The sequence below is a fragment of the Spermophilus citellus genome (assembly GCF_964194105.1).
Source record: "Spermophilus citellus genome assembly, chromosome: 15".
NCBI classification, from domain to species: domain Eukaryota; kingdom Metazoa; phylum Chordata; class Mammalia; order Rodentia; family Sciuridae; genus Spermophilus; species Spermophilus citellus.
Window position 1 is genome coordinate 86,228,563 of NC_138195.1, and position 24,029 is coordinate 86,252,591.

At 38.5% G+C, this 24,029-nt stretch overlaps 1 protein-coding gene across 2 annotated transcripts in view; it reads right to left on the minus strand.

The window, feature by feature from the left end:
* EIF3A (eukaryotic translation initiation factor 3 subunit A) overlaps positions 1 to 19,231 on the minus strand; it is a 37,960-nt gene extending 18,729 nt beyond the window's left edge. The window contains exons 1-9 of one of the 2 annotated variants that reach the window (XM_081267089.1): positions 17,880 to 19,231; positions 9,768 to 9,958; positions 9,483 to 9,619; positions 8,946 to 9,109; positions 6,787 to 6,986; positions 5,273 to 5,481; positions 2,818 to 2,989; positions 1,109 to 1,213; positions 625 to 723 (exon numbers count right to left, since the gene is read on the minus strand). In XM_081267089.1, coding sequence (XP_081123215.1) covers positions 625 to 723; positions 1,109 to 1,213; positions 2,818 to 2,989; positions 5,273 to 5,481; positions 6,787 to 6,986; positions 8,946 to 9,109; positions 9,483 to 9,619; positions 9,768 to 9,958; positions 17,880 to 17,928 — 1,326 coding nt within the window. In that variant the 5' untranslated portion in view covers positions 17,929 to 19,231. Of the gene's footprint in view, positions 1 to 624; positions 724 to 1,108; positions 1,214 to 2,817; positions 2,990 to 5,272; positions 5,482 to 6,786; positions 6,987 to 8,945; positions 9,110 to 9,482; positions 9,620 to 9,767; positions 9,959 to 17,879 lie in introns of those variants that run through there. The other variant, XM_081267090.1, reaches the window with a different exon arrangement.
* Positions 19,232 to 24,029: the final 4,798 nt, after the last annotated feature.

The window sequence follows — 24,029 nt, forward strand, 5'->3', positions numbered from 1 at the left end:
GTAAGACAATTCCACTACTTATGCTAAAGAAAATCCCATGCACATGGAAAGTCAGGTATATGTAAGAAGCACAATGCTGTGACATTTTCTAACAGGAAAAAACCTATAAATACAGGTTTTCACTAATAAGTACACCATGATACCACCTGGCTATGAAAAAACCACATAGGTATGAAAGAAATAAGAAAGCCCTACATTAGCCAGGTATGGTTGTGCAGACCTGTAATCCCAGCAACCAGGAAGCTGAAGCATGAGGATTGAGAGTTCAAAGCCAGGCTCAGCAACTAAACAAGGCCCTAAGCAACTTAATGAGTCCCTGTCTCAAAATAAAAAAGGACTGGGATGTGGCTCTGTGGTTAAGCACCCCTGGGTTCAATCCCTGGTACTAAAAACAAACAAACCCTACTTTAGAAATAAGAAAAATGCAAAATGATAGGGTTCAACAAGAAAGTAAGTAAACATTGTTTCATTTTGTTTTCAAAACAAATCAGACCAATTTGGATGGGGGCAGAACTGTTGAGAGCTTTCACTTCCTGGGCAATTCTAAATTTTTCCAGTAAATGCTAGAAATGCTCAAAAAAGGAAATTCCACTTTCTCCACAAAACATGCATTTGTATTTTTACCTGCTGTAGAAGGCGGAGTATGGTGTTGTTCTGCAGTTGAGGCACATACTGTTGCAACTCTGGTTCCTTTTCAGGTTGTTCCCTAACCCAATTTAAAACCTACAAAATCCATTAAATTAGAAAGAATTATACTTTTAGGAAACAAATACTGAAATATCTGAAATGCTTTCAATTTTTTAATACATAAAAACATCATAAAATGCAAAGAAATAGAAAATTTAACATGAAGGTTTTTGATACTTGTCTGAAGGTGACTGACAGCAATGACTAAGACAGTCATGCTGCTAATTTACCTCCACGTTTGTTTAGCACATCAGAAATATCTCTTTTCTCTTGATATAAAAGAAAAAAGACAATGAAATGTGCACTGATTCAAACATAAGATAATACTCATCTTTAACAAAGATAAATACAACCCGAAACTGCAATAATGCCGGCTACATGGTATCAAAACCAAAACCAAAACGTAAAGACAAATGCTTACTTTAGTGACTCTCTCACAGAGTTTTAATGGGTTAAATTCTACTTCCAGCCAGTTGTACAGGTCTTTTACTTCTGGGACAACATATTGTAGTACATTGAATCTGACCTATAGTAAACAAAGCACAAGGTTTAACAGCAGCATATTTTCCACTAAGAGTCTAATGGGGTATAAATTTAGAGAAAACAATGGGGTCAGAAATTTGTAAAATGGATTTGAAGATTGTAAAGCCTGAACCCCCTTAAATTTACCAAAGTTTACCTAAATCTATCTAAACTATAACCCAGGGGAATTTCTTGCCCCACATTATACATCTGTCTATAGTGAAATAACTTAAAAAGGAAATAACTCTAAGCCAACCTAGTAAGATACTGGCACAAATATGGCCACCATAGACAATTTATTACCAACAAAAAATCTGTGCAAATTATCACAAAAATTAGGGAAACACTTTCTATTAGGCCCAAATTAGAGAAACCTCAAATGTCCATCAACAAAACAGTGTTCCATTCATTTGGCAGTTACATCCTCAGGATCACCCAACCATATGTAGGAAATACTGGGGGAGGGAGACTGCATCTCTGCTATATATGTACTTTTTTTTTTTTCCATATTAGAGATTGAACCCAGAATGCTTAACCACTGAGTCACATCCCTAGCTCTTATTTTTTATCTTGAGACAGAGTCTAAGCTGCTTAGGGCCTCGATTAGTTGCTAAGGGTGGCCTCAAACTTATCCTCCTGCCTCAGCCTCAAATTCCTGAACTGTGGACATGAGACACCACTCCTGGCTACTTATAGTTTTATTTTCTTCTCATTGTTCTGTAAAGAGTCTTAACATTGGTACATTCCAAACTATCAAGCCCTATTCCTGTGCTACAAATCACTTTTTACAAAGCACTAACTTTGCATTAAATATCATAAGTAATCTATAGCTTATTTTAAGTTTTTAGGAGATTATATGCAAATTTATACTATTTTAAATAAGGGACTGTGGTATCCACAGGGGATCTGGAAACAATCCTTTGAACACAACAACTGTTACTTTACAGCTTTAAGTGGATAACAATGATTAAGAGCCACAGCTTTAAAGCTATAAAACAATAGCTGGGCACAGTGCCATACACCTATTATTCAAGCGGGGCCTGAGCAATTGTTCAAAGACAACTTATGGAGGCCCTAAGAATTTAGAGATCCTGTCCCTAAAAAATATAAAATGGGCTGGGGATGTGGCTCAGTGGTTAAGTGCCTCTGGGTTCAATTGCTGGTACCAAAAAAAAAAAAAAAAAAAAAAACCCATATAAAATGAAACTTTAATAGAAAAAAGTGTCTTAGGTGTCTAGAATAAGGTCCAAAGCTTGCCCCTTTTCTCTGGGTCCCATCATCCATATGTGGAAATGCTACATAAGTCAGCCTGCTTTGTTTCCCTACAGCCCCTTGAAATATGACTATGCTTACCCATTGTTACACTTCCTTGGACTCAGTGTCCCACAATATTCCTCAGAACCAGTACAAGTCTTCTTATACCAAAGCTCCCACCAATTTAACCTATTGGAAATGATCATCTGGAAATTCCCCATTTATACCAATGGTTTCCTATTCATAAATGAGAATCCTTTTGACAATTAATCAGAATTCCCAGTACTTAATCACAAATTATTCAACTTTATCAGTTTCCTATCCAAAGCTGTAAAAACACAGACAGATACTAACCATATCATTAATAAGGCCAATTCGTGTTGGTGGGGCTTGAAGACCTAGTAATGTTGCAAGACGACGTTGTTTTTCAACTATAATGCCATCCATATCCAGAAGTCGAGCAATGTCAGTACGCTCAGGGGTTATAGGGATGGACAGAGTAGCCAAAAGGACTCGGGTAGACATTCTGTGGTAAAGAGATTAAATCTGTTAAGTCAAAATGTTGCTTGATGGGCAGAAAAAGCAGATCAGAATCACCTTTCTTTAGTCATATAGTATGATACGCCAGTGTCAGAAGATGTACATCACACCCACATTATCTATCCCATCATATGGGATTAATCAAAAGAGAAATGGATCCTGCTTAAACTAATACTCATGGAATCACAATTTCAATCCACCCACTCACTATTGCTGCTGCTTTTTTGCAGCCAACAGGCAGAAAAGACACATTTTTGTGAACCCAATAAATAAATGGCAATAAGGAGAAAAAAATTAATGACAGGTACAATGACATACTTCTGTGATCACAGCGCTTGGGAAACTGAGGCAGGAGGAGCGCCAAGTTCAAAGCCTGCCTCAGCAACTTAACAAGGCCCTTCACAATTCTGCAAGACCCTGTCTCCAAATAAATATAACAAGGGAGCAGGGGACCCGCAGGGATTGTAGCTCAATGGTAGAACAATTGCCTGGCACGTGTGAGGCACTGGATTTTATTCTCAGCACTATATATATCTTTATCTATGTCTATATATAGATATGTAAAGTAATTTTTTTAAGTGCTGGGGGTGTGGTTCAGTGTTTAAGCACCCCTGGGTTCAATCCTCAGTACCAAAAACAACGAGGGAGGAGGGTGCTGAATTTGCCCTAAAACATTAAGACAAAAGTCAATGAATTCAGACTCTGAGGCCTCAGCTTCACTGTTTCCAATATTGTAATCTTGGGCAAAATACTGAACTTTGTCACAAGGTCTTTGTGAATATTAAACCAAATAACATACACAGAAGTAAATAACTTGATGCTTGCTACTATTACAGTACTCCCTGAAGGGACAGTATCAGTATCTTACAGGGAAAACTGTTTTTTCACTATTGATATAGTGAATTATGTAACAATGAATGACAAGGGATACTATCCTCAAGATTTTCAAAGAAAGTAGCAAAGTACTAGCAGATTTAGTTGGTTCCTTACATTGCAATAAACCTCTAAGAAAAATAATTTGGCATATATAATTCTACAGAAAACCAAAATAATATGGTCAGGCTAGGGATATAGCTCAATTGGTAGAGTGCTTGCCTTGCCATGTATAAAGCCCTTCGTTTTAATCTTAATAATAAAAATAATAATAATGTCAACCAATTCAAGGAAATAAGTGGCGTATGAAGTGTCTAATTACTTTTTTAAAAGTAACCGAAGTATGGAATTGTGTAGCTCTGTGGTAGAGCCTAGGGTTCAATCCCCAAAAGAAAACCCAGGTAGAGGGTTCTTTCTGCCGAAAGGAAAAAAAAAAAGTAACTGAAAGAAAATAAGCTATATATAATGTGTTTTAAAAAAGAACCATTTAATCTATAGATTGCTAGGTTATAGACACTTCTTGTATTCGAATAAATTTTTCATGTTTGTATATAACTCTCAAATACAAACGGTGCCTAACTTAGAATGCTTCAACTTAACAATTTTTTTGGCTTTACCACGTGAAAGTAGTGTGTGGTCAAGAGAAACAGTACTTTGAATTTTGATTTTCTTCCCCAAATTAGTGGTATAGGCTTTGATGTTCTCAAAATGGCAGGGAGCCACAGCTTCCAGTCAGCCACACAATCATGAGAGTCAACAACGGATGCCCTGCAATGCACTATGCTGTCAAGCTATGATCCTGAGTGGATTAGGGTTATTAAATGATTTTTTTTAACTATCATATTTTCAACTTACAATAGTCTCTTCAGGTCATAACTCCATCTAAGTCAAGGAACATCTGTATTTTACAGTTAGGGTTGTATAATCAGGGAAAAAAATAACTTGATGCAATAATTATCTTAACTCTAATTTTTTTCTAAGAATAGACTACCTGTACATAGAAGGCTCATGTCTCTCACATATCTACACAGATAAAAGGTTCACTTTCTCTCTCTCTCTCTTTCTCTCTCTCCCCTAATACTCAATTTTCTCATGTGGGTTTTTAATGGAGTTGGCTATCAGATAAAGAATGACTCCTAGGACCAAGAGTATTATTCAAGAAAATGCCTGGAGATATTTTTGATAGTCACAACTAGAAGAACTGCTACTAGCACCTAATGGGTAGAGATTAAGTAACGGTGCTAGACATCTTACAATGCACAGACTGCCCTACAACAAAGAATTATTCAGCTCAAAATGTCAGTAGTACAGAAGCTGAGAAACCTTAATTTATACCATTCATTTAGAAGATATGATACATAATTTCAATACTACTCTTCAAGTACAACATTCTTACCTTTGCATCTCATCTTGTGTAAGATTCTTTCTCATTTCTCTAGATAGATGGTAAAGACGATGGAGTGTAGATGCATGAAAAAGAGCATTTCCGGACTTCCAAAACACAGTTGAGACTTTGTTATAATAATTTGCCATCAACTGAGGCTTGGGTGGTTTTTTAGACAAGGAGAATAGTCCGTGAATATCTTCCACAGCTTTGAATGCTTCCTAGAATTAGTAGTATAAATTAGTCACTGCATTCGGAAACAAAAAAATTTCTAGTTCAAATCTCTGAATGAAACCTAAAACACAGAACACACAATATCAAAAGCATCAATCTGCCTTCATACATGGTTCTTCTCATTTAACTACAACTTACAACTGTTAACTTTTCAAATTTTTCAAAATTCTTTAGGAAATACAATAGAATAGACTAAAAGCAGCAAATATTCGCATATCATCATACCACTTAGTGCAATTTATAAAGGAAAACTCTAAAAAGGTGTAACAGCAGCATAAATACAAGTAATTTCTGTGTGATGTGACAATGCAAGAACATTTAACTTATCTCCTTTTTCCTATAATAAGTATGTTTATTTGTCCTCTATAGGTAGTGTTTTAAGATGGATGTTTCTTTAAAGGGGAAAACATTATGAAATAAGAATGGGAAATCGAATAACACTTTCACTTGGCTGAAAAACTCCCAATTTTTAGTTTGTTCCTTTGTAATTACAATTAAATATTTTGTATCAAATATATAAAAGCTTTTATATATATGGTATTCACTATGCATACTTCCTAAGCCATAGTGCTTAGGCAAAAGTCCAGGGCTGCATTTCTCTCTCTCTAAAAGAACAGTAATTTCCAATCTGTTGCCACAAAAACTTCTATGAAATAATGTTACTACAAAAGTGAAAAAGAGGGGCTGGGGATGTGGCTCAAGCAGTACGTGCTCGCTGGCATGCACGGGGGGCTGGGTTCGATCCTCAGCACCACATAAAAATAAAGATGTTGTGTCCACCGAAAAACTGAAAAATATTTAAAAAATTCTCTCTCTCTAAAAAAAAAAAAATGAAACAGAAAATAAACTCATTTTTCATTATCCAATTAGGGGGGGAAATCCTTTGTAGAGCCTAGGGATGTAGCTCAGTGGTAGAGCACGTGTTCACCTTGTACAAGGCTATGGTTCAATCCTTTGTATCCCCAACCCCCTAAAAAAGCAAAACCAAAACACCTTTGCAAGTTCTTTTCTCCTCTACACTTATTTCACCAGACTAAACAGTTTAGACTGGCACCAATCATAGAAACACACTTTGAGCAGCACTGAAAATGTACCAATTTATAGGAAAAGAAACTAACTCTAAAAGAGATTACATGACTAGGCCCAAACTTCACAGGCCTGAAAACTGAGACTTCCTGTCTAGAACTCATCCTGCTCCAGATAACCATCATACCAAGATGAAGATATTCACTAAGGGGAAAAAAGCAATGCCGATTATTACTAGAAGAAAAAGCTAATATTCTACAACATACCTGCCACAGTTCCATGCTGATAGCACTGTCCAACTGAACAAGCCGGGTTTCCAAATGCATGGACTGGCTCTCTGGATTATTAAGATTGATTGCTGTACTTTGGTTATGGTGGCGTTGAATCTGTGATAAGTGCATTCTCAAATTGTCACACAGCTTACGGAATTCAGCCTTACGGGTGTACTGGAGGCAGAATTTAAATGCTACAAGCATAATTGACAAACATATTAGGCATTTTCCACTACTGACTTGAGTACTTGAGGTTTTATTAAGATTTGCCATGTTAACAAGATTCACCAAACTCATCTTGAGCATCTGAATGTGTTATGAAGAGAGGCAACTCCCTCCAAGGGCCCTATTTTGAACCCTGACAAAACAAAAAAAGACAGTGTCATCATTCCTGGCCTAAGACCAAAATATGGTTCTGGGAGTTACAAATTGTAAATGATTGGCATTTAGAAAAACTCACCCTTCAAAGACTTATGACTTCAAACTGAAACAAGTAAAATATTCTAGGCTAAAATACAATTAACTTACATTTCTCACTGACACAAATGCAACATGCTTTCATACTAAAATTACAAAATATATACTGGGTATTTACAGTAAACTACAACTATATACAGATATTCATATAAACCACTTGCTCCACAATTAAAATATAATAATTTCCTATACATTATTATGTATATGCAGTATTAGTATTCCTTTGCTCTTTAAAACAAAGTGGGTCAATTTAACTTTAAGTTAGTATTTATATCACATTACCCGCAAAAAAAAACCAAGTTCACTTATGGACAATGAAAATTAACATTGCTAGCCACATAAACAAAACACAGCCCAGTGGAGAAGGCTCATGAGTTCAAAGCCAGCCTCAGCAATTTAGCAAGGCCCTAAGCAATTCAGTGAAACCCTGAAACCCTGTATCAATAAAATATAAAAAAGGGCTGAGGATGTGGCTCAGAGGTTAAGCATCCAGGTACCAAAACATAAAGCAAAAAAAGCACAGTTCCCAGTATTCACAGTAAAACATTCTTAGTTGCAAATCACTTAGTACTTAGTATTTGAATAAAGAAAAGCCCATCATCTCTGTAAGACTGGCTTCACAGACACAAGTTTGTCATAAGGGTAAAATACAAAAGGCCAAGAGCACAGTCATATACAGTAAAAAGGCTGCATTCACCACAGGAAAAGTATGACAAGTGACAATAAGGGTAAAGAGGCTAGACACTTTCAATACAGTCCTTCACAAATTAAGTGTTTGGGGCTGGGGTTGTGGCTCAGTGGTAGAGCATGCGCCTTGCGTGTGTGAGGCACTGGGTTCGATCCTCAGCACCACATAAAACTGTGTCCATCTACAACTAAAAAAATATTTCAAAAAATTAAGTGTATGCAGAAAAACAATTAGATATTAAGATGATCCTCAATCACCAAGAAGGCCTAATTCTATATTCAATTTTACTACTTAAGAAAGGAAAACATACCAGGCACAGTGATGCACACCTAAAATCCCAATAACCTGGGAGGCTGAGACAGGAGTTCAAGTTCGGGGCAGCCTCAGATAACTTGGTGAGGTCCTCATCAACAAGAATAAAAAAGACTACGGATGTGGCTCAGTGATAAAGCGTCCCTGGGTTCAATCCCCAGTACCCATCGAAAAAAGAAAAAGAAAGAAAGAAAAAACATTTTTCATGGAATTCTTTTAAGCCAAAGGACTATCAAAACTGGAACTCAAGTTTACCAGAAAACAATGGAAAGTTTGTTTTTTTTTTCAGTCAACCAGAGAATTCCAAAATGACTTTTTAAAAACTCTCTTTAAATGACATCAGTGGCATATATTTCATATGGAAATACCTTAACTGGTAATGAATTTCTTATTCAAGTCATTTGTTTAATACTCAAATGTCAATCCCATTTCAATAAGGGTAAAAGTAGCTTGTTTCCTGGAAGTACCTTGGAGAAAAAGAGGTTAAACTTCTGGAAAAAATCTTTTTATTTCTCTTAATTATATTTTTATGTGGTGCTGAGGATCAAACCCAGTGCGCCTCACATGTGCAAAGCAAGAACACTCTACCACTGAGCCACAACCCCAGCCCTGGAAAAATCTATTCTAAAGTCAACTTTTCAAACCAAATTATTTGGATTTCACATTGTCATTTTACCTTGCTGTGCAATATCATGATAGAGGCGCTCTACTCTAGAATTGTTTCGAAGAAGATCCAAACATTGTCTGTATGATTCCCACAGGAACTTTACCCAGGGAGTTAAAAGTAATCTGTCAGTCCGATCCTGAGTGTCCTCCCCACTTACAGCACTTAGGAGAACACTACAAAAAAATTAAAAAAAAAAAAAAATTTAAATGTTGAAAACAATGAGACATATTTCCTACTGTGTCAATGATTAAAAAAATCAAAACCAACAAAATAGTACAAATTTTTTCCACAACTTCATACACACTTATTGTCTACATCTAATTCCCAACCTGTATTACAGCTATCTTTCTAAATGCTTCAATTTTCTGCTTTTACAAATTTCCAGTACTACCTAAATAACTGTTTGGGTTACTACACATTTAAAACTTTAAATAAAAATTTTTTTTCTTCTGATAAACATCTACTTCAAGTGCAGATGATGGAGACCCATGTAAAGAAAAACACTGACTTAACTATCAAAATATTTATCAAAGGTTTAATTCATACCTCTCAGGAGTCTGAATATTATCCAGATCTTCTATATCTAATACCATCTGTTGGGATTCTTCTTTAGCAGCTTCAGTTTTTTCCTCTGCCAGTTTCAAATATGCCCTAACAACATCCTCTAAAGATTTAATGTTCACCTAAGCAGGAGGGGAAGAAAAAGAACTTAAACCACTTTTTCCCAAATGTTTAGAGTAAATTATATGATAGAAAATATATCTGAAAGGTAAACTCTTCTGCATATTACTAAAAGCACTTTTAAAATATAAAACTGAATTCTGTCTGTACCTGCTGACAAATGTTCTTATACTGATATAATCCTTCCTTAGCCAAGTGGCTCTTACGAAGATCCACGCAAAGTTCCAAGTATTTCAACATAATCGGCTCGTGTATCTTTTGCCATGTTCTATGTTTCTTACTTTTCATAACATCATAAAGAACATCCAGAGCAGGCTGCTTTTTGCCAACCTCAAGAAATTCTGAAAAAAAAAAAAAAAAATTCAGGAGAATTAGTTACATATACAAAAGTCTAAATCTTGCATTTTTAACTGGTTGCTGTAACTTCTCATTACAGACTTTTTAAATCACATGTATTTTTGACATCTAAAAAAGCTATGCCATAATTATCTAAGATAGAACAATTAAAAGTCTGGTACTATGTCAAAATAGTGTACAGGTAAAACAACTTCAGCCAATTCCACTATGATTTAAAAGTTCCAGATATTGAAACAATGAGGAAAAGAAAATTTCTATCAACTTAGAAAAGTTCAACTTCAAAGTCACTTTCAACTAGCTGGTGAAATTTTTGCTCATTTACATTAACACTTGAGGCAGAAAAACACATAAGATTGCCTTTAAAACTTAAAATCAGTTGACAACACTGAAATTTTCAGGGTCTATTTCTAGGCTTTTTGTTCCATTCATTCTCTATTAATTAATGTGCCTACTCTTTAGTCAATACCACACTATCTTGATTTCTGTGTTCTTTAGATAAGGTCTTGAATTCAAGTAGAGTGTGCCATCTTTGTCCTTTAGTTTTGTGCAGACTAAACTAGGTCCTTTGCCTTTCCATACAAATTTTACAACTAGTTGGTATCATCTTCAAAATAACTTGCCAGGATTTTGACTGCGATTTCACTGAACCTATAAATGGGAGTTTAAAGAACCAATAATACTGAGTCTCAGAATCTGTGAACATGGTCTATTTTTCCATTTATTTACCCCAGTCTAAACATGAAAAGTATTAAGACAAATTATAACTATAGTATGCTATGGTTTGAATGTGTCGTCCTCCAAAATTCTTGTTGATACTTAAGCCCTAATGCAACCATATTAAAGAGATGAGAGGGCTCCATCCTCATAAATTGATCAGGACTTTATAATAGAGGAAACTAGTAAGACTGAGGAAACATCATTAGTCTCCACCAGAGGAGGTAGTAACAAAGCACCACCTTGGAAGCAGATAAAGCCTTCACCAGACATGGAATTTGTTGGCAGCCTGTTCTTGGATTTCACAACCTCCAGAAACGTGAAAAATAAATTTCTGTTGTTGCAGAAGTACCCAGGATGTGCTATTTTGTTTCAACACAAATGGACTAAGACAAAGGACATTCTACAAAATACCTTATCAGTATTTCTTAAAACAGTCATGATTTTCAAGGTCATGAGAACACAAGGAAAAGACTAAGAAACTGTGACAACCAAGAAATCTTAGAAGTGACAACTTAATACAATGTAGAATTGTTTGACTGAGGTTGAATCCAAGGTGCTTAACTACTGAACCACATCCCCTATCCTTTTTATTTTTCATTTTGAGAAAGCGTCTGGCCAAATTGCTGAAGCTGGCTTTGAACTTGCAATTCTCCTGCCTCAACCTACTGAGTCGCTTGGATTACAGGCACGCACCACCATACCCAACACAATGAGGGATTGTTGATGAGATGCAAGACAGAAAAAGGGAAGATAGGAAATCCAATTCCTATTATCAGTTACTGGTCTAAAAGTTGTGACAAATGTACCTTACTGATGGAACTTGTTCATAAAACGGTACAATGGGGTATAATATAAATGGGAACTATCTACTACTCTCATAATAATTCTGTAAGTCTCACACTGTTCTAAAATTGTTTTTTTAAAAACTGGAAATCCTCAGCACCACATAATAAATAAATAAACAAAATAAACATCTAAAACCTGAGAACTGTACACAAGAGAGTAACTTTTGAAAAATGTGGAGTATAATAGAGCAAAAATTCTTTTGAATTTACTATTCCTAAGCCAGAAGGCATTCCGATTGTGGAAACATTTTAAAATCCAGTTTGAGCAGGGCACAGTGGCTCATGCCTACAATCCTTGGCTTAAGAGACTGAGACAAGAACATCTCAAGTTCAAAGCCAGCCTCAGAAACTGAGCAAGGCCCTGAGCAATTTAGTGAGACCCTGACTCAAAATAAAAAATAAAAAGGGCTGAGGCTCAGTGGTTAAGCACCCCTGGGTTGAATCCCAGGTACAAAAAAAAAAAAAAAAAAAAAAAAAAGGAAAAAAAGGAAAAAAAATACAGTTCTAATCATAAGTTCTATGTATATTGTTCCTTTGGAAATTCAAGAGAAATAAATGACTCATCGGCAAGTCTTACTTTTTCTCACCCTTTGTTTTATTTTGCCCAAACACTTAGTAATTGGGGAGAAAAAGAGGTATTTTATCCAAGCCAATTGGTCAAGTTTGGCTTAAAAGTCAGCAATTACCAAATTTCACAAACAGAAAAATCTTCCAACTGCACATCTGAAAAACAATTTGAAGGAACTAAATCACTAATTTACACTATAAAATATCTTAAAACACTGCATCTCCATTTTTAAATATCTGTATTTTTCTTCTAAGGAAAAAATCTTGGACAAAGAATTTTTGTTCTTGCCAGGCACAGTGGCACACGACTGTAATCGCAATGGCTGAGGCAGAAGGATCAAAAGTTCAAAACCAGACTCAGCAAAAAGTGAGGGACTAAGCAACTCAGTGAGACCCTGTCTCTGAATATAATATGAAATAGAGCTGAGGATGTAGTTCAGTGGTCAAGTAAACCTGAGTTCAATTCCCAATACCCTCTACCCCCCAAAATAATTCTTGTTCTTTACTTAATGTGGCTGGGAAGATTGGGGATGCTGGGTGGGGGGAGAGCAAGCATGCGGGAAGCCCTGGGTTCAATTTCCAGCACCAAAACAAAGGCTAACCTAAAAAGTTACAGCATTATCAACCATGTAACTATGCTAGGCAAACAATCTCTTACTTGGGGGTTTGACTACATCTACAGATACAGTAATTCTCTACTATGTCTTCTTTTAACTATCACATCTTTCAGGAATGGTACTTCCCAATATTCCTTCCTCCAGTGAAACTTACAAACAATATTCCAACTCTCAAGACATATTGAAAAAATTGGGCCAGGCACATGCCTATAATCTCAGCAGTCAGAACACTGAGGTGGAAGACCATAAATTCAAAGCCAGCCTCAGCAATTTAGCAACATCCTAAGCAACTTGCTGAGACCCTGTCTCAAAAAATAAAAAGGTCTAAAGATGTAACTCAGTGATTAAGTGCCACTGGATCAATCCCTGCTACAAAAAAAAAAAAAAAAGTTTGCAAGTGGGCAAATCACACAATATGGAAAGAAATAATTATCTTTATAAAACACCTTGAATCACCCCTTATAATATCAAATCTTCTTCACATGCAAATATAAAACCCACACTATTATGGGTGAAAGTCTACCTTCAACTGAAGTCAGTCTTAAATGAGGAGAAAAAACTCACTAAATTGGGGCTGGGGATGTGGCTCAAGCGGTAGCGCGCTCGCCTGGCATGCGTGCGGCCCAGGTTCGATCCTCAGCACCACATACCAACAAAGACGTTGTGTCCGCCAAGAACTAAAAAATAAATATTAAAAATTCTCTCTCACTCACTCTCCTCTCTCACTCTCTCTTTAAAAAAAAAAAAACTCACTAAATTAAACAAAGTACAACCAGAAACTTTACTGGAATAAAAAAAAAATCTCCTTTTAAAATACTTATCCTCCTCCTGGAGTATGCAAAAGGTTATTTTCTAAAACCCACTGATACTTCAGGGTTTTTTCTTTCTTTTTTTATTCTTTTGGTACCAGGGATTGAACCTGAAGCCCTTAACCAGTGAGCCACATCCCCAGCTCTTTTTAGTTTTGAGACAAGGTCTTGCTGAATTGCTCAGGACACCTCATTAAGTTGCTGAGGCTGGCTTTGAACTTGCAATCCTCCTGCCTCAACTTCCCAAGCTGCTGGAATTACAGCTACAAGCCAAGAGTGCCCAGTGCTTCAGGAATTTTCCAAAGCTGTTTAATCAAAAGTCCATCGGTCAAAATTTTAGGAGAAAATGCCTTTAATCAAATTTATCCTTTACATTAAGAAAACCACAGTAGTAACACTAAAATGACCTCTTATTTTTAATTCACACATGGATTTAAATATTAAAATACTATATGTAACCATAATCAATATGCTTATGATATGGAATAAGAACAATGAGTTAAATTTGAAAGCAGAACCCACCAAGGAGTGATGACAAAATACAAAACTATTAAAATTTTAAAAATAAAGAAATAAAATAATACAGTTTTTAAATGGTAGTGTAGTTTCTTAACAATATTCTTAAGTTTTGGTCAGGGAACTACCAAGTACTTTTCACTTCCTAAACAACCTATCTAAATTTATTATGACTCCATACTGGCTGTGGTGAGGCACACCTGTAATCCCAGCAGTTTGGGAGGCTGAGGCAGGAGGAGCTAAGATTCAAAGCTAACCTCAGCAATTTAACAAAGCCCTAAGCAACTTAGCAAGACCCTCTCTCAAATAAAATAAAAAAAGGGCTGAGGATGTGTCTCAGTGGTTAAGCATCCCTGGGTTTAATCCCTGGGATTAAACAAAATTTATAACTCCAAATCCCATGCTTTCTAACTTTGAAAGTTCAAGCAAACTAAAGAAAACACATTAAAAAAAATTAAAAACCAAACTTAGTTAACACCCTCACCTCAACCAAATTTAAAAAATAAAGTATGGATAGCAAAGGATGTTAAAAGAAAAAAACTAGAATGGAAATATTTTTTGTAATTCACAAGGGTGAGTTTTCCTGTCTTTACGATTCATATATGTATGTATATGTATGTGTGTGTGTGTTTGTGTGTGTGTGTGTGTATTCATATGGAAGATTTAGGTCCTGCTGGGGGAGTTTTTTTAGGCTGGAAAGAACTATCATGCATTAATTGTTCTATTCTAATACTTAAAATGTTGATTTTCAGAATATTCTACAAGTTAAAATTAAAATCTGGGGATCTGGAGATATAACTCAGTGGTAGATCATCTACCTAGTGTGCATAAGGCCCTGGGTTTGATCTCTTAACACCACAATCAATCAATCAACCAAATCAATCAATCAGTCTAGAATTAGGACTATTACTAGGAGGGTGGGCATTCTGAGTTTATCTTTTGAATACACAATTGAAACTATGTATCTATCAATAAAGAGAAAGTTTAGGTCAGTCCTTTTTACTAATCTGTGCCAATAGAAGAAATAGATAAGCTATAATGTTACTCCATTTGTGGGGTTAATAACAATTTCATTTTTTTAAGGCATTGGTTGTAAAGTATAAACTAAAAGGCAGTTATAGGGTCAGAAGCACCTAGTTTGACACTAGTAACAACATAATATGGGGCACAAGTTTTCTCCCAATGATAAGGAGATATTAATTTCTGGCCTATAACTGCTGGGACAATTTCCTACCTTCCAGAACAATTACTGTCACTTTTTCCAAAAATAATGCCCTGATACAGAGACTCAGTGTGACTTGGAGGTTTATTTTTTTTTTTATTTTTTATTTTTTTTGGTTTTTTCAGCAGACACAACATCTTTGTTTGTATGTGGTGCTGAGGATCGAACCCGGGCCGCACGCATGCCAGGCGAACGCGCTACCGCTTAAGCCACATCCCCAGCCCCTTGGAGGTTTATTCTACTAAAATATATTATTTTATTAAGATAATGTATTGGATGTTCGGGGTTACAATGTTATAGATACAAAAAATTGATAAAATTAATTTCCAATGAGTGGAATACCCTTTTATCATTCTACTTAATGTTTGGTAAGCAGTGCCATGTGCCATTCACAATCTTATCCCTTTGACACTTTAAGAGATACCTCACTCAAAAGATCAAATGTATATAGGCTATCAGTTGGAAGTTAAAGCATCTCTAGCCACAAAAGCCACCAAACTACAAGGAGTCAGTACAGAACTTAAAAACTACACAAATATGACCCAAGTTTTCCCCCATAATATCCATTTCTCGTTTTGACTACTTTACTCTCAAATTCTTTCCAACTTGCCCTGCATGAATCAAGTTTATTTCAACTTGGAAATTGTGGGAAAAAGATTTGAAACACATTACATCCTTTCTATTTTTAAAAAGTTACTGAAATAAGCTTATATGAAGATTCCAAATGGAGTGATGAGGAAACAAGTTATGAACACAATGTAAGCAATGTTCAGGCCAAGGAGACCACAGTACTTCATCCTGCTAGCATAGACAAGGGTCTGCCGGTGAGGCATGCAACTGACCAAAATTTATCTACAATAACAGCGCAGAATAGAAATTTCATGCAAGTTATTTTGTATACCATTATAAAATTCTAAGTTTCAATACATCAAAAAAGTCATTAATTTAGCTACAGTTTAGTCTGTAGCAATAAATTTCCATTCCATTATATTTTCTTTCCTAAAAAATTTGTTTTAAATCCTTAAAGTGTCTCTTCTAGCCATTAGATTACTGTTTAGGATGGGTAGGGAATCAAATCTATGCTGTAGTTTTAATGTTTCGAACACAATTATTATGTAGTTAGTCCATTCCATAGACTAGTCCCTCCCCACAAAAACTCAGTTTTATTTTAAAGTATGAAAACAACACATCTTTGATCCCGACATTATCAACAATACATAATTTTCATTACTTTTATGTGTTGACTCCCACTGGTCTTTTCACAAAATGAAGTTTCAAACAAACTGAAGGAAAAAAAAAACACAACAAACTCTTGAAATATAAAACTGTTAACAGAGGGGCTGGGGATGTGGCTCAAGAGGTAGCGCGCTCGCCTGGCATGCGTGCGGCCCGGGTTCGATCCTCAGCACCACATACCAAAGATGTTGTATCCGCCGAAAACAAAAAATAAATAAATATTTTAAAAAAAAAACCTGTTAACAGACACGGTATGTCCATCTATAACATGGGTAAGACCCAAAACTTGTTTGGATGTAGGAAAGATGAAAATAAGAGCTACGGGTGCTTACAAAATACTTGTGTGTTCATTTAAAAGTAGGGAAAAAAAAAAAAAAACCTGAACAAGAAAGTTTCTGCAGAACAGAGATATGCAAAAGACATCTGCACCCCCATAATGTCCATGTAGTAAGTGCCCCTGGAACAGATCAGGGGGCACAAGTTTTTCCTGCAAGTGCGAGGGTTTAACTACCCACATGGAAATAGAAATAGCAAACAGCAGCGCTATGACAAGAGGGGGAAAAAAATCGATTTGGAAGTCAAGAGACCTTGGTTTTAGTCTCCCGGCTCAACAACTAATTGACGGAGTGACCTTGGGGAAACCATTCTCCTTCCAGGCCTCAGTTTAGGAAGGACCTTAAAGTCCCTTTATATTAACTCTGTTCCAACTTCCCATGTTTCGGAATAGGCATTCGGACTGCCCCAATCAATGCCAGAGGAGGAGGAAAAAAAAACAAAACAGGAAACGGGTTAAATGGGTCAGAGGCCCTAAAGTGCACTTAAGTGGCTGGATGAAGGGTAAGTAGACCCTGACCTGGCAAAGCACCTCGCGGGTCTAGGGGGCAGAGGTGTTTGCTGGGGGGAGGGGGGGGCGGAGGTGGACCTGCCGGACTCCCGGCCTCTGGGGGAGGTGGGGCCGAGGTTCTCGCGTGCATTGTCCCCGGGAGGGAGCCATGTTTCCTCCTCCCGGGCACTCCCAGATGGCGGTCGGGGGCGCTGGGCCTAAGCGGACCAGAGCCAGGTGGTCTGCAAAGCCAGCTGGAGACGGACGCCAGGAAGGAGCTGGACCCCGACAGAACTGTCTACTGGACCGCCGCCCCGCGTCGCACCAGCAGGCAGCAGAGGGAGTAAGGCCCGTAGGACGGTTCCGATCCACGCCTCCACCCCCAGTCGCTGGGAGTGAGAAGGAAACCGTGCCAGACCCGGGCCAGGACGGCGAATGAGGCCGCAGCGACCTCGGCTCTGGGCGCAGCCCGGGCAGGAGGCAGCAGGCCTGGGCCCTCGACCTCCGAGGCCTCGGGCTGCCCCACGCCGGCGCGCCCCGACACCCTACTCACCGTTGGCGCGTTTGAGGGCATTTTCCGGCCTCTGGAAATAGGCCGGCATCTTGGCGGCAGGCGCGGCTCACCCGGCGTCAGCGAACTCCCTAGCGGCCCGGGCCGGGAGAGAAGACGAAGGGGAACAAGCGCGAGAGTCCACGCGCCTCGCCAGCAGTCGCCCGCGCCCAGCCGGCCAGAGACGGAAAGGAAGGAGCCACGTGACCCCCGCGCGGCGGCACCGCCGCCACCTAAGCCCCGGATGTAGGGGCGGGACTCCACGCGCGCCACGCCCCTCCCGGCGCGCTGGCGTCACGCGCGCTGGCTGACGTGGCAGAGACTGTGGCGATTTCCGCGCCCGCTGGGATGGAGGGGCGCATGGGTCGTTAGGGAAATGATTCCCAGACCTTCCCTACTCGAGCGAGGGTCAGGGTGGGAAAGGTGAGTCTGGGTCCAGAGGCTCTGCAAGGACACAAGGCAGGCGCGTACACACGATTTCGTTTCCAACACGATTTGTGCGGACTCATGCTAACTTGCCATTAGGCCCCATCAGCGAGGCTAAGTGAAAATGCTGAGTTTATTTAAGGGGAATGTGTTGAGCAGGCTTCGTTAGCCCAGTGCTGCTCCCCACTGGGAAATAGCGGTGGCACGTCCTCAACGAACAAGCTTGGGGGGGGGGGGGCGCGGTGAAGAACAAACGAGCAGTTATTTCGTAACTTTAAAATAAAGTTGGTGTCACAAGGATTGCCGGGAAATGGAGGCTCCCCGAGGTGGCGAGCAGGGGCAGAGCAACCTGTCGTAAGGCAAAAGCCCTGGAGCAGAACAGGCTTGCATGTTTGAAAATACATGAGTGTCGTCGCTTTTACATATGGGGCACGTCACAAACAAACGTGAGAGAAATGTGTGTTAGTGGGGGAAAAAATTATAATGCTCACAGATTAAACCGAATCAAATTCTCAAGCCCTTGGTATGAAACTAAGATGAATTCAGAAGGAAATGTAGAAAGCTGTGGAATAATCTTTGCAAGAGTATTGCACATCTTGTAATAATAGGCAGAATATGTGAATTAGTGAAGGGATACTACATCAATAAATGAGGAAAACAATACACATAACAAGCATTTTTCATTCCTTCTCCTCAAAGAGGTGTTTTTATTATTATTAAACTAAATTTATTGCTATAAAGAAAGAAAATTTGGAAAATGCAATCCTGGAGCAAAAACTAAATGCTTTTTTTTTTTTTAAAAAAAGGCTATTTTTAAATTAGTGTCAGAGGTATTCTTTCTCCAAAATGCTTAGATCATTGTATATGCATTAGCTTAGTTGGCCCCAAAAATAAGAGCCAGTCAGGGGTTATATAAAAGCCCCACAAGTACTAAGAAGCTATAGGAACTGTTTTATAGGCAAGATCAAGGGACTTGTTTGTGTATATTATAATTAAGTCAAAATTAAAGAGTCAAACATAAAAGCAAATAGTTCTTTCATGTGTTTTATTTAAAAAAAGAAAACCTACTTAGTAGACCATAGAAAGATGCAAACTGAATAAAATAAAATGAAACCTGGCTTAAATATCAGAACATGCTTTCCAACATTCTTGACTTTCTATTATCATACCTCAAAGAAAATGACAAACTGGAATCGTTTATTATTATTTGTAAACCTAAAAGCAAACAAACACTAAAAAGTTGAGGGGTAAAGTAAAATCCAATATTCCTACACATTGATTTTTTCCCTTTCAAATTATTTAAAGTATATGAAGCATTTGGTAATATAATAGATAATAATTATGTAAGTGCAATAAATAAAATTATTTAGAATCTAAGGCTGGGCACAGTGGCTCTAGCCTCCAGCAGCTCAGGAGGCTGAAGTGGAGGATCACTTGAATCCAGCCTGAGCAACATACTCTATCTCAAATAGAAAAAGTATTTAGCACTGTTTTTATGAGTGAGTAAAGGCATAATGTCAATTTTCAGGATATTACGTATTAGGGTCAACCAACAGTTCCAACTTATTTGGAACCATCTAAGAGCCATAATGTTGAATGCTATAGATTTAAAAGAAAAAAAAAGTGCAAGAGTTAATGATTCCGGGGCTGGGGATGTGGCTCAAGCGGTAGCGCGCTCGCCTGGCATGCGTGCGGCCCAGGTTCGATCCTCAGCACCACATACCAACAAAGATGTTGTGTCCGCCGAGAACTAAAAAATAAATATTAAAAAAAAATTCTCACTCTCTCTCCTCTCTCACTCTCTCTTTAAAAAAAAAAAAAAAAAAAGAGTTAATGATTCCCACCAAGGCAGTGGCACATGCCTGTAGCTTGGCTTGGAGACTGAGACTGGAGGTGAGTTAAAAGCCAGCCTCAGCAATTTAGCAAGGCCCTGTCTCAAAAAAAAAAAAAAAAAAAAAGTGAATAAAAAGGTCTGGGAATGTGTCTTAGTAGTTAAGTACAGCTAGATTCAATCCCTATCAAAAAAAGAAGAGTTAGTGATTCCCTAGTTGACAATGGGGACACAATGAGAGTGAAGATGGGGTCTAATTTGACCAGGAGAAAACCATAATTACTTGCTGTTGCTCATTTAGTAGAAAACAGTCAAATTGAATATGATGAAAAATATTCTAAGCATGCTAAAAGGAAGTAGTCAGACTGAAGATTTTTATCCTAGTCAAGTTACTTTTGTAGTACATGTGATTGATAATTTCTCTAATACAATGTTTTAGGGTTTTTTTCCTTTTCTGTGGTTTGTTTGTTTGTGGTACTGGGGATTGAACTCAGGGTCTCACATACGGTTAGGTAAGCACTCTACCTCTGACCTATGTCCCCAGCAATTTTTTATTTTTTATTTTGAGACAGGGTTTCAAATTACCTTGCTGGCCTTGAAGTTGCCATGCTCAGCCTCCCTAGTAGCTGGGATTACAGGCATACACCATCATGCTGGGTTTATTTCAAGGTTTATGTTCCTGCCTTAGTGGAGTAAAGATTCCCCCAAAAACCAGTTGTTAGAGACATTATAAAGGCACTATTTTTTTTAATTTATTTTAAAGAGAATTTTTTAATAGTTTTTTTTTTTAATTTTTTAGTTCTCGGCGGACACAACATCTTTGTTGGTATGTGGTGCTGAGGATCGAACCCGGACCGCACGCCTGCCAGGCAAGCGCGCTACCGCTTGAGCCACATCCCCGGCCCTAAAGGCACTATTTTTGCAACATAATATCAAACAGGTTTAAAACAAGTATTATAAAATAAGTGTGGTGTTGCACTCCTGTAATCCTAGCTCCCGGGTCGGTTGAGCCAAGATGATCGCAAGTTTGAGGCCAAGCCTCACCAATTTAGCAAGACCCTATCTCAAAAAGGGCTGGGAATGTAGCTCAGTGGTAAAGTGCTCCTAGGTTCAATCCCCAGTATCAAATATGTTCTGCAATTTACAGGGTAGTCATATTGATGAACATAAGGAATTTCAGAGAGATAAGCTGTGACTCGTAGTAATACATTCATTTAACAAACCTTTATCAAGTGCATACCATGTACCAGGCATGGTAATTACACCTGCCATGATACCTGATAAGTATGTGAGTGATAGAAGTGAACGCGACATACTAGCTTCCTGCCTTCCAGGACTTTGGAGTCTTAGGGAAAAGCCAGTCTTCGAACATTGCAGAAGCTCCATGAAGAGACACACCACTGTGATAAAGGCCCCATGCATCTCTCAGCCCTTCTCGCCACACTGTCTTTCAGTGTTCTAGACAGCTTCTCCTCCAACTTGATGTATGCCATCAATTCACTTGGAGCATTCTTCACCATCACCTATTCTTTGCTTTTATATTGGGTTCCACTTAAATGTCAATTCACAATTCTTTCTTGGCCCCCAGATTAGCTTAGATGCCAAGGCAATAAGCACCAATAACATCCTATCTTACCCCTGCTCATTCTAAGCTCAGAGTGAAAATAACCAAATTTGTAATTCTTCCATGCCTGACAGAACAATGGGCAGATATTCTATTCTAAAAAATATAGGAGAGAAAAATGAATGATTGCCCATACATTTATATAAGATAACTTCTCACTATATCTGTGAGGAAGTAAGAACACGTTTGAAATCCAATGTGTCTTTCTAGTTCATAGAGCATCTACCCAGCTACTGTGAACTCCCAAGTATATACCAAAGCACCAGTACACAAATATTAATGAAGAAACAGTAATGTTCCTCACTCAAAGCTTCTAATTGCACTGGTTCTGAGTCTGGATACACCAAAGTCCATTTGTGATTTTTCTGAGGACATCATTCAACAATATCATGCTTTCCTACACCTAAGTATCCCTTCCCTTCCTCTCATCCCACTCACACTAACCTCACTGACTGCTGCCAATACTTCCAAGCCTCAGCCCAAAAAAACCTTCCTCTGCAAAGCCTTTCAAACTGCAGGGCAACTTAGCTGCCCCTTTGCCTATGTTCTTCAATCACGCCACTATTTATTCCACCACTGGCCCCATCTGTGGGCACCCTGCCAACCCAGCAGCCTTCTCAAGGAGTGACTGAATCCATATCTTAAACAACTGACTCCTAGAGACAAGATGAGGAACCAAGAAGCTCTTCCCACTAGCTAGCTCCAATCATTCTCTTTCTCTCCTCCCTTAAACTCTGACCTTTAAAGATCATACTGTGGTCAAGCTGGATCCCCTGCTACCCTTCTGAATCACTGCCTTTATAGGGTCTTCAGATCACAAACCACATCCTCCATTCCTTGACTCAGTTCTTGCTCCTGTCTCTCTTGGCAACACTAATGTCATAATTATTGGTGATTTCCTTTTTATTTAGATGATCCAACATCCTGGCCACTTCACCTTCACAGTTGTGTCCTCTGCCTTATCTCAGCCACTCACACATGGGGTCATACCTAGAGTCTGGAACAGGAATTGTCAAACTCTGCAAAGGCCAGATAGCTTTGTGAGCCAGGAAGTAATGTCTAATGTCTTCAATTATTTGACCAGGTGCTCTTGCTGAAAGGATAACTGTCAGTGTGCCCCCCCCTTACACTTTAAAATGTAGAGATCATTCTTAAATTGTACAAAAAACAGCATCAGGCTAAATTTGGCCCACAGGCCATAGTTTGCTAACCCCTACACTAGACCTTGTCATGCCTACAATTTCAGTTCCCAAAATCTTGATTTCAAGCATCTCAGCTTCTGGCCACCAACTCCTATGTTTTTTATACCTGAACTCCAACAACCCTTCTGCTTCACAGGGACCTGTAATCTATTCATCAATTCTGTGTTCCTAACTGGGACAAAGTAATCCCAACTACTTGGGAGGCTGAGGTAGGACGATTATGAGTTCAAGGCCAGCCTGGGCAACATTACAAGACCCTGTCTCAAAAAAGTAAAAGAAAAAATCTACATCTCCCATATTTCCTCCTTTCCTGACTTAGATTTGATTCCTTTCTTGCTCCTCTCTCCCTTTATTGTAATCACCTGGCAAACTTCCAACCCCAGTCAAATCCCACCTTTATCTATTTTTTCCTACATCCTATTTTAGCCAGAGAAAGACATACAACCTTGGTGGCATGTCTGGCTTTGAATTAAGACTACAAGCCTCAAGGAGCACCTTGTTGATGAAGGAGCTGTCAAACTATAGGGGTTCAACCCCTCCATTGCCTTGATGCACCCTTCAGTTGGCTTCCAGGATGACCCTTTTCTGATTTTGATTTTTTTTTTCCAATCTTTGCTGACAGCTGCTCACCTGTGTGTCCACCATGCTCTGAACTTTGAAGTTGAACTATTCCAGGGCTCAAGCCTCTGGATCCTGCCTCCTCCAGCTACAGTCATCTCTCGGTTCTAGATCATGGCTTTCAAAATCAACTCTACACAAAAGTGTATTGCTAGCCTTGATCTCTCTCCTGAAAGCCAGACCTGTAACACCTGATGCCCATTTCACACATCGGCTAAGTACTGAACACACTGTATGCTCATAACCTGCTCCCAACCAGACTCCTGGTTTCCTGTCTCCAGTATTCTCCTGTCACCTTCTCCTTGTTAATTATGGCAACCTCATTCTCCCACTTGCTCAGGTAAAAAATACTGGGAACATCCTTGACTTTTTCTAATACATCCCCACCTCTAATCAATCCATCCAACAGACCCCATATCTATGACCTCCATGGCTACCACATGGTTGGAATC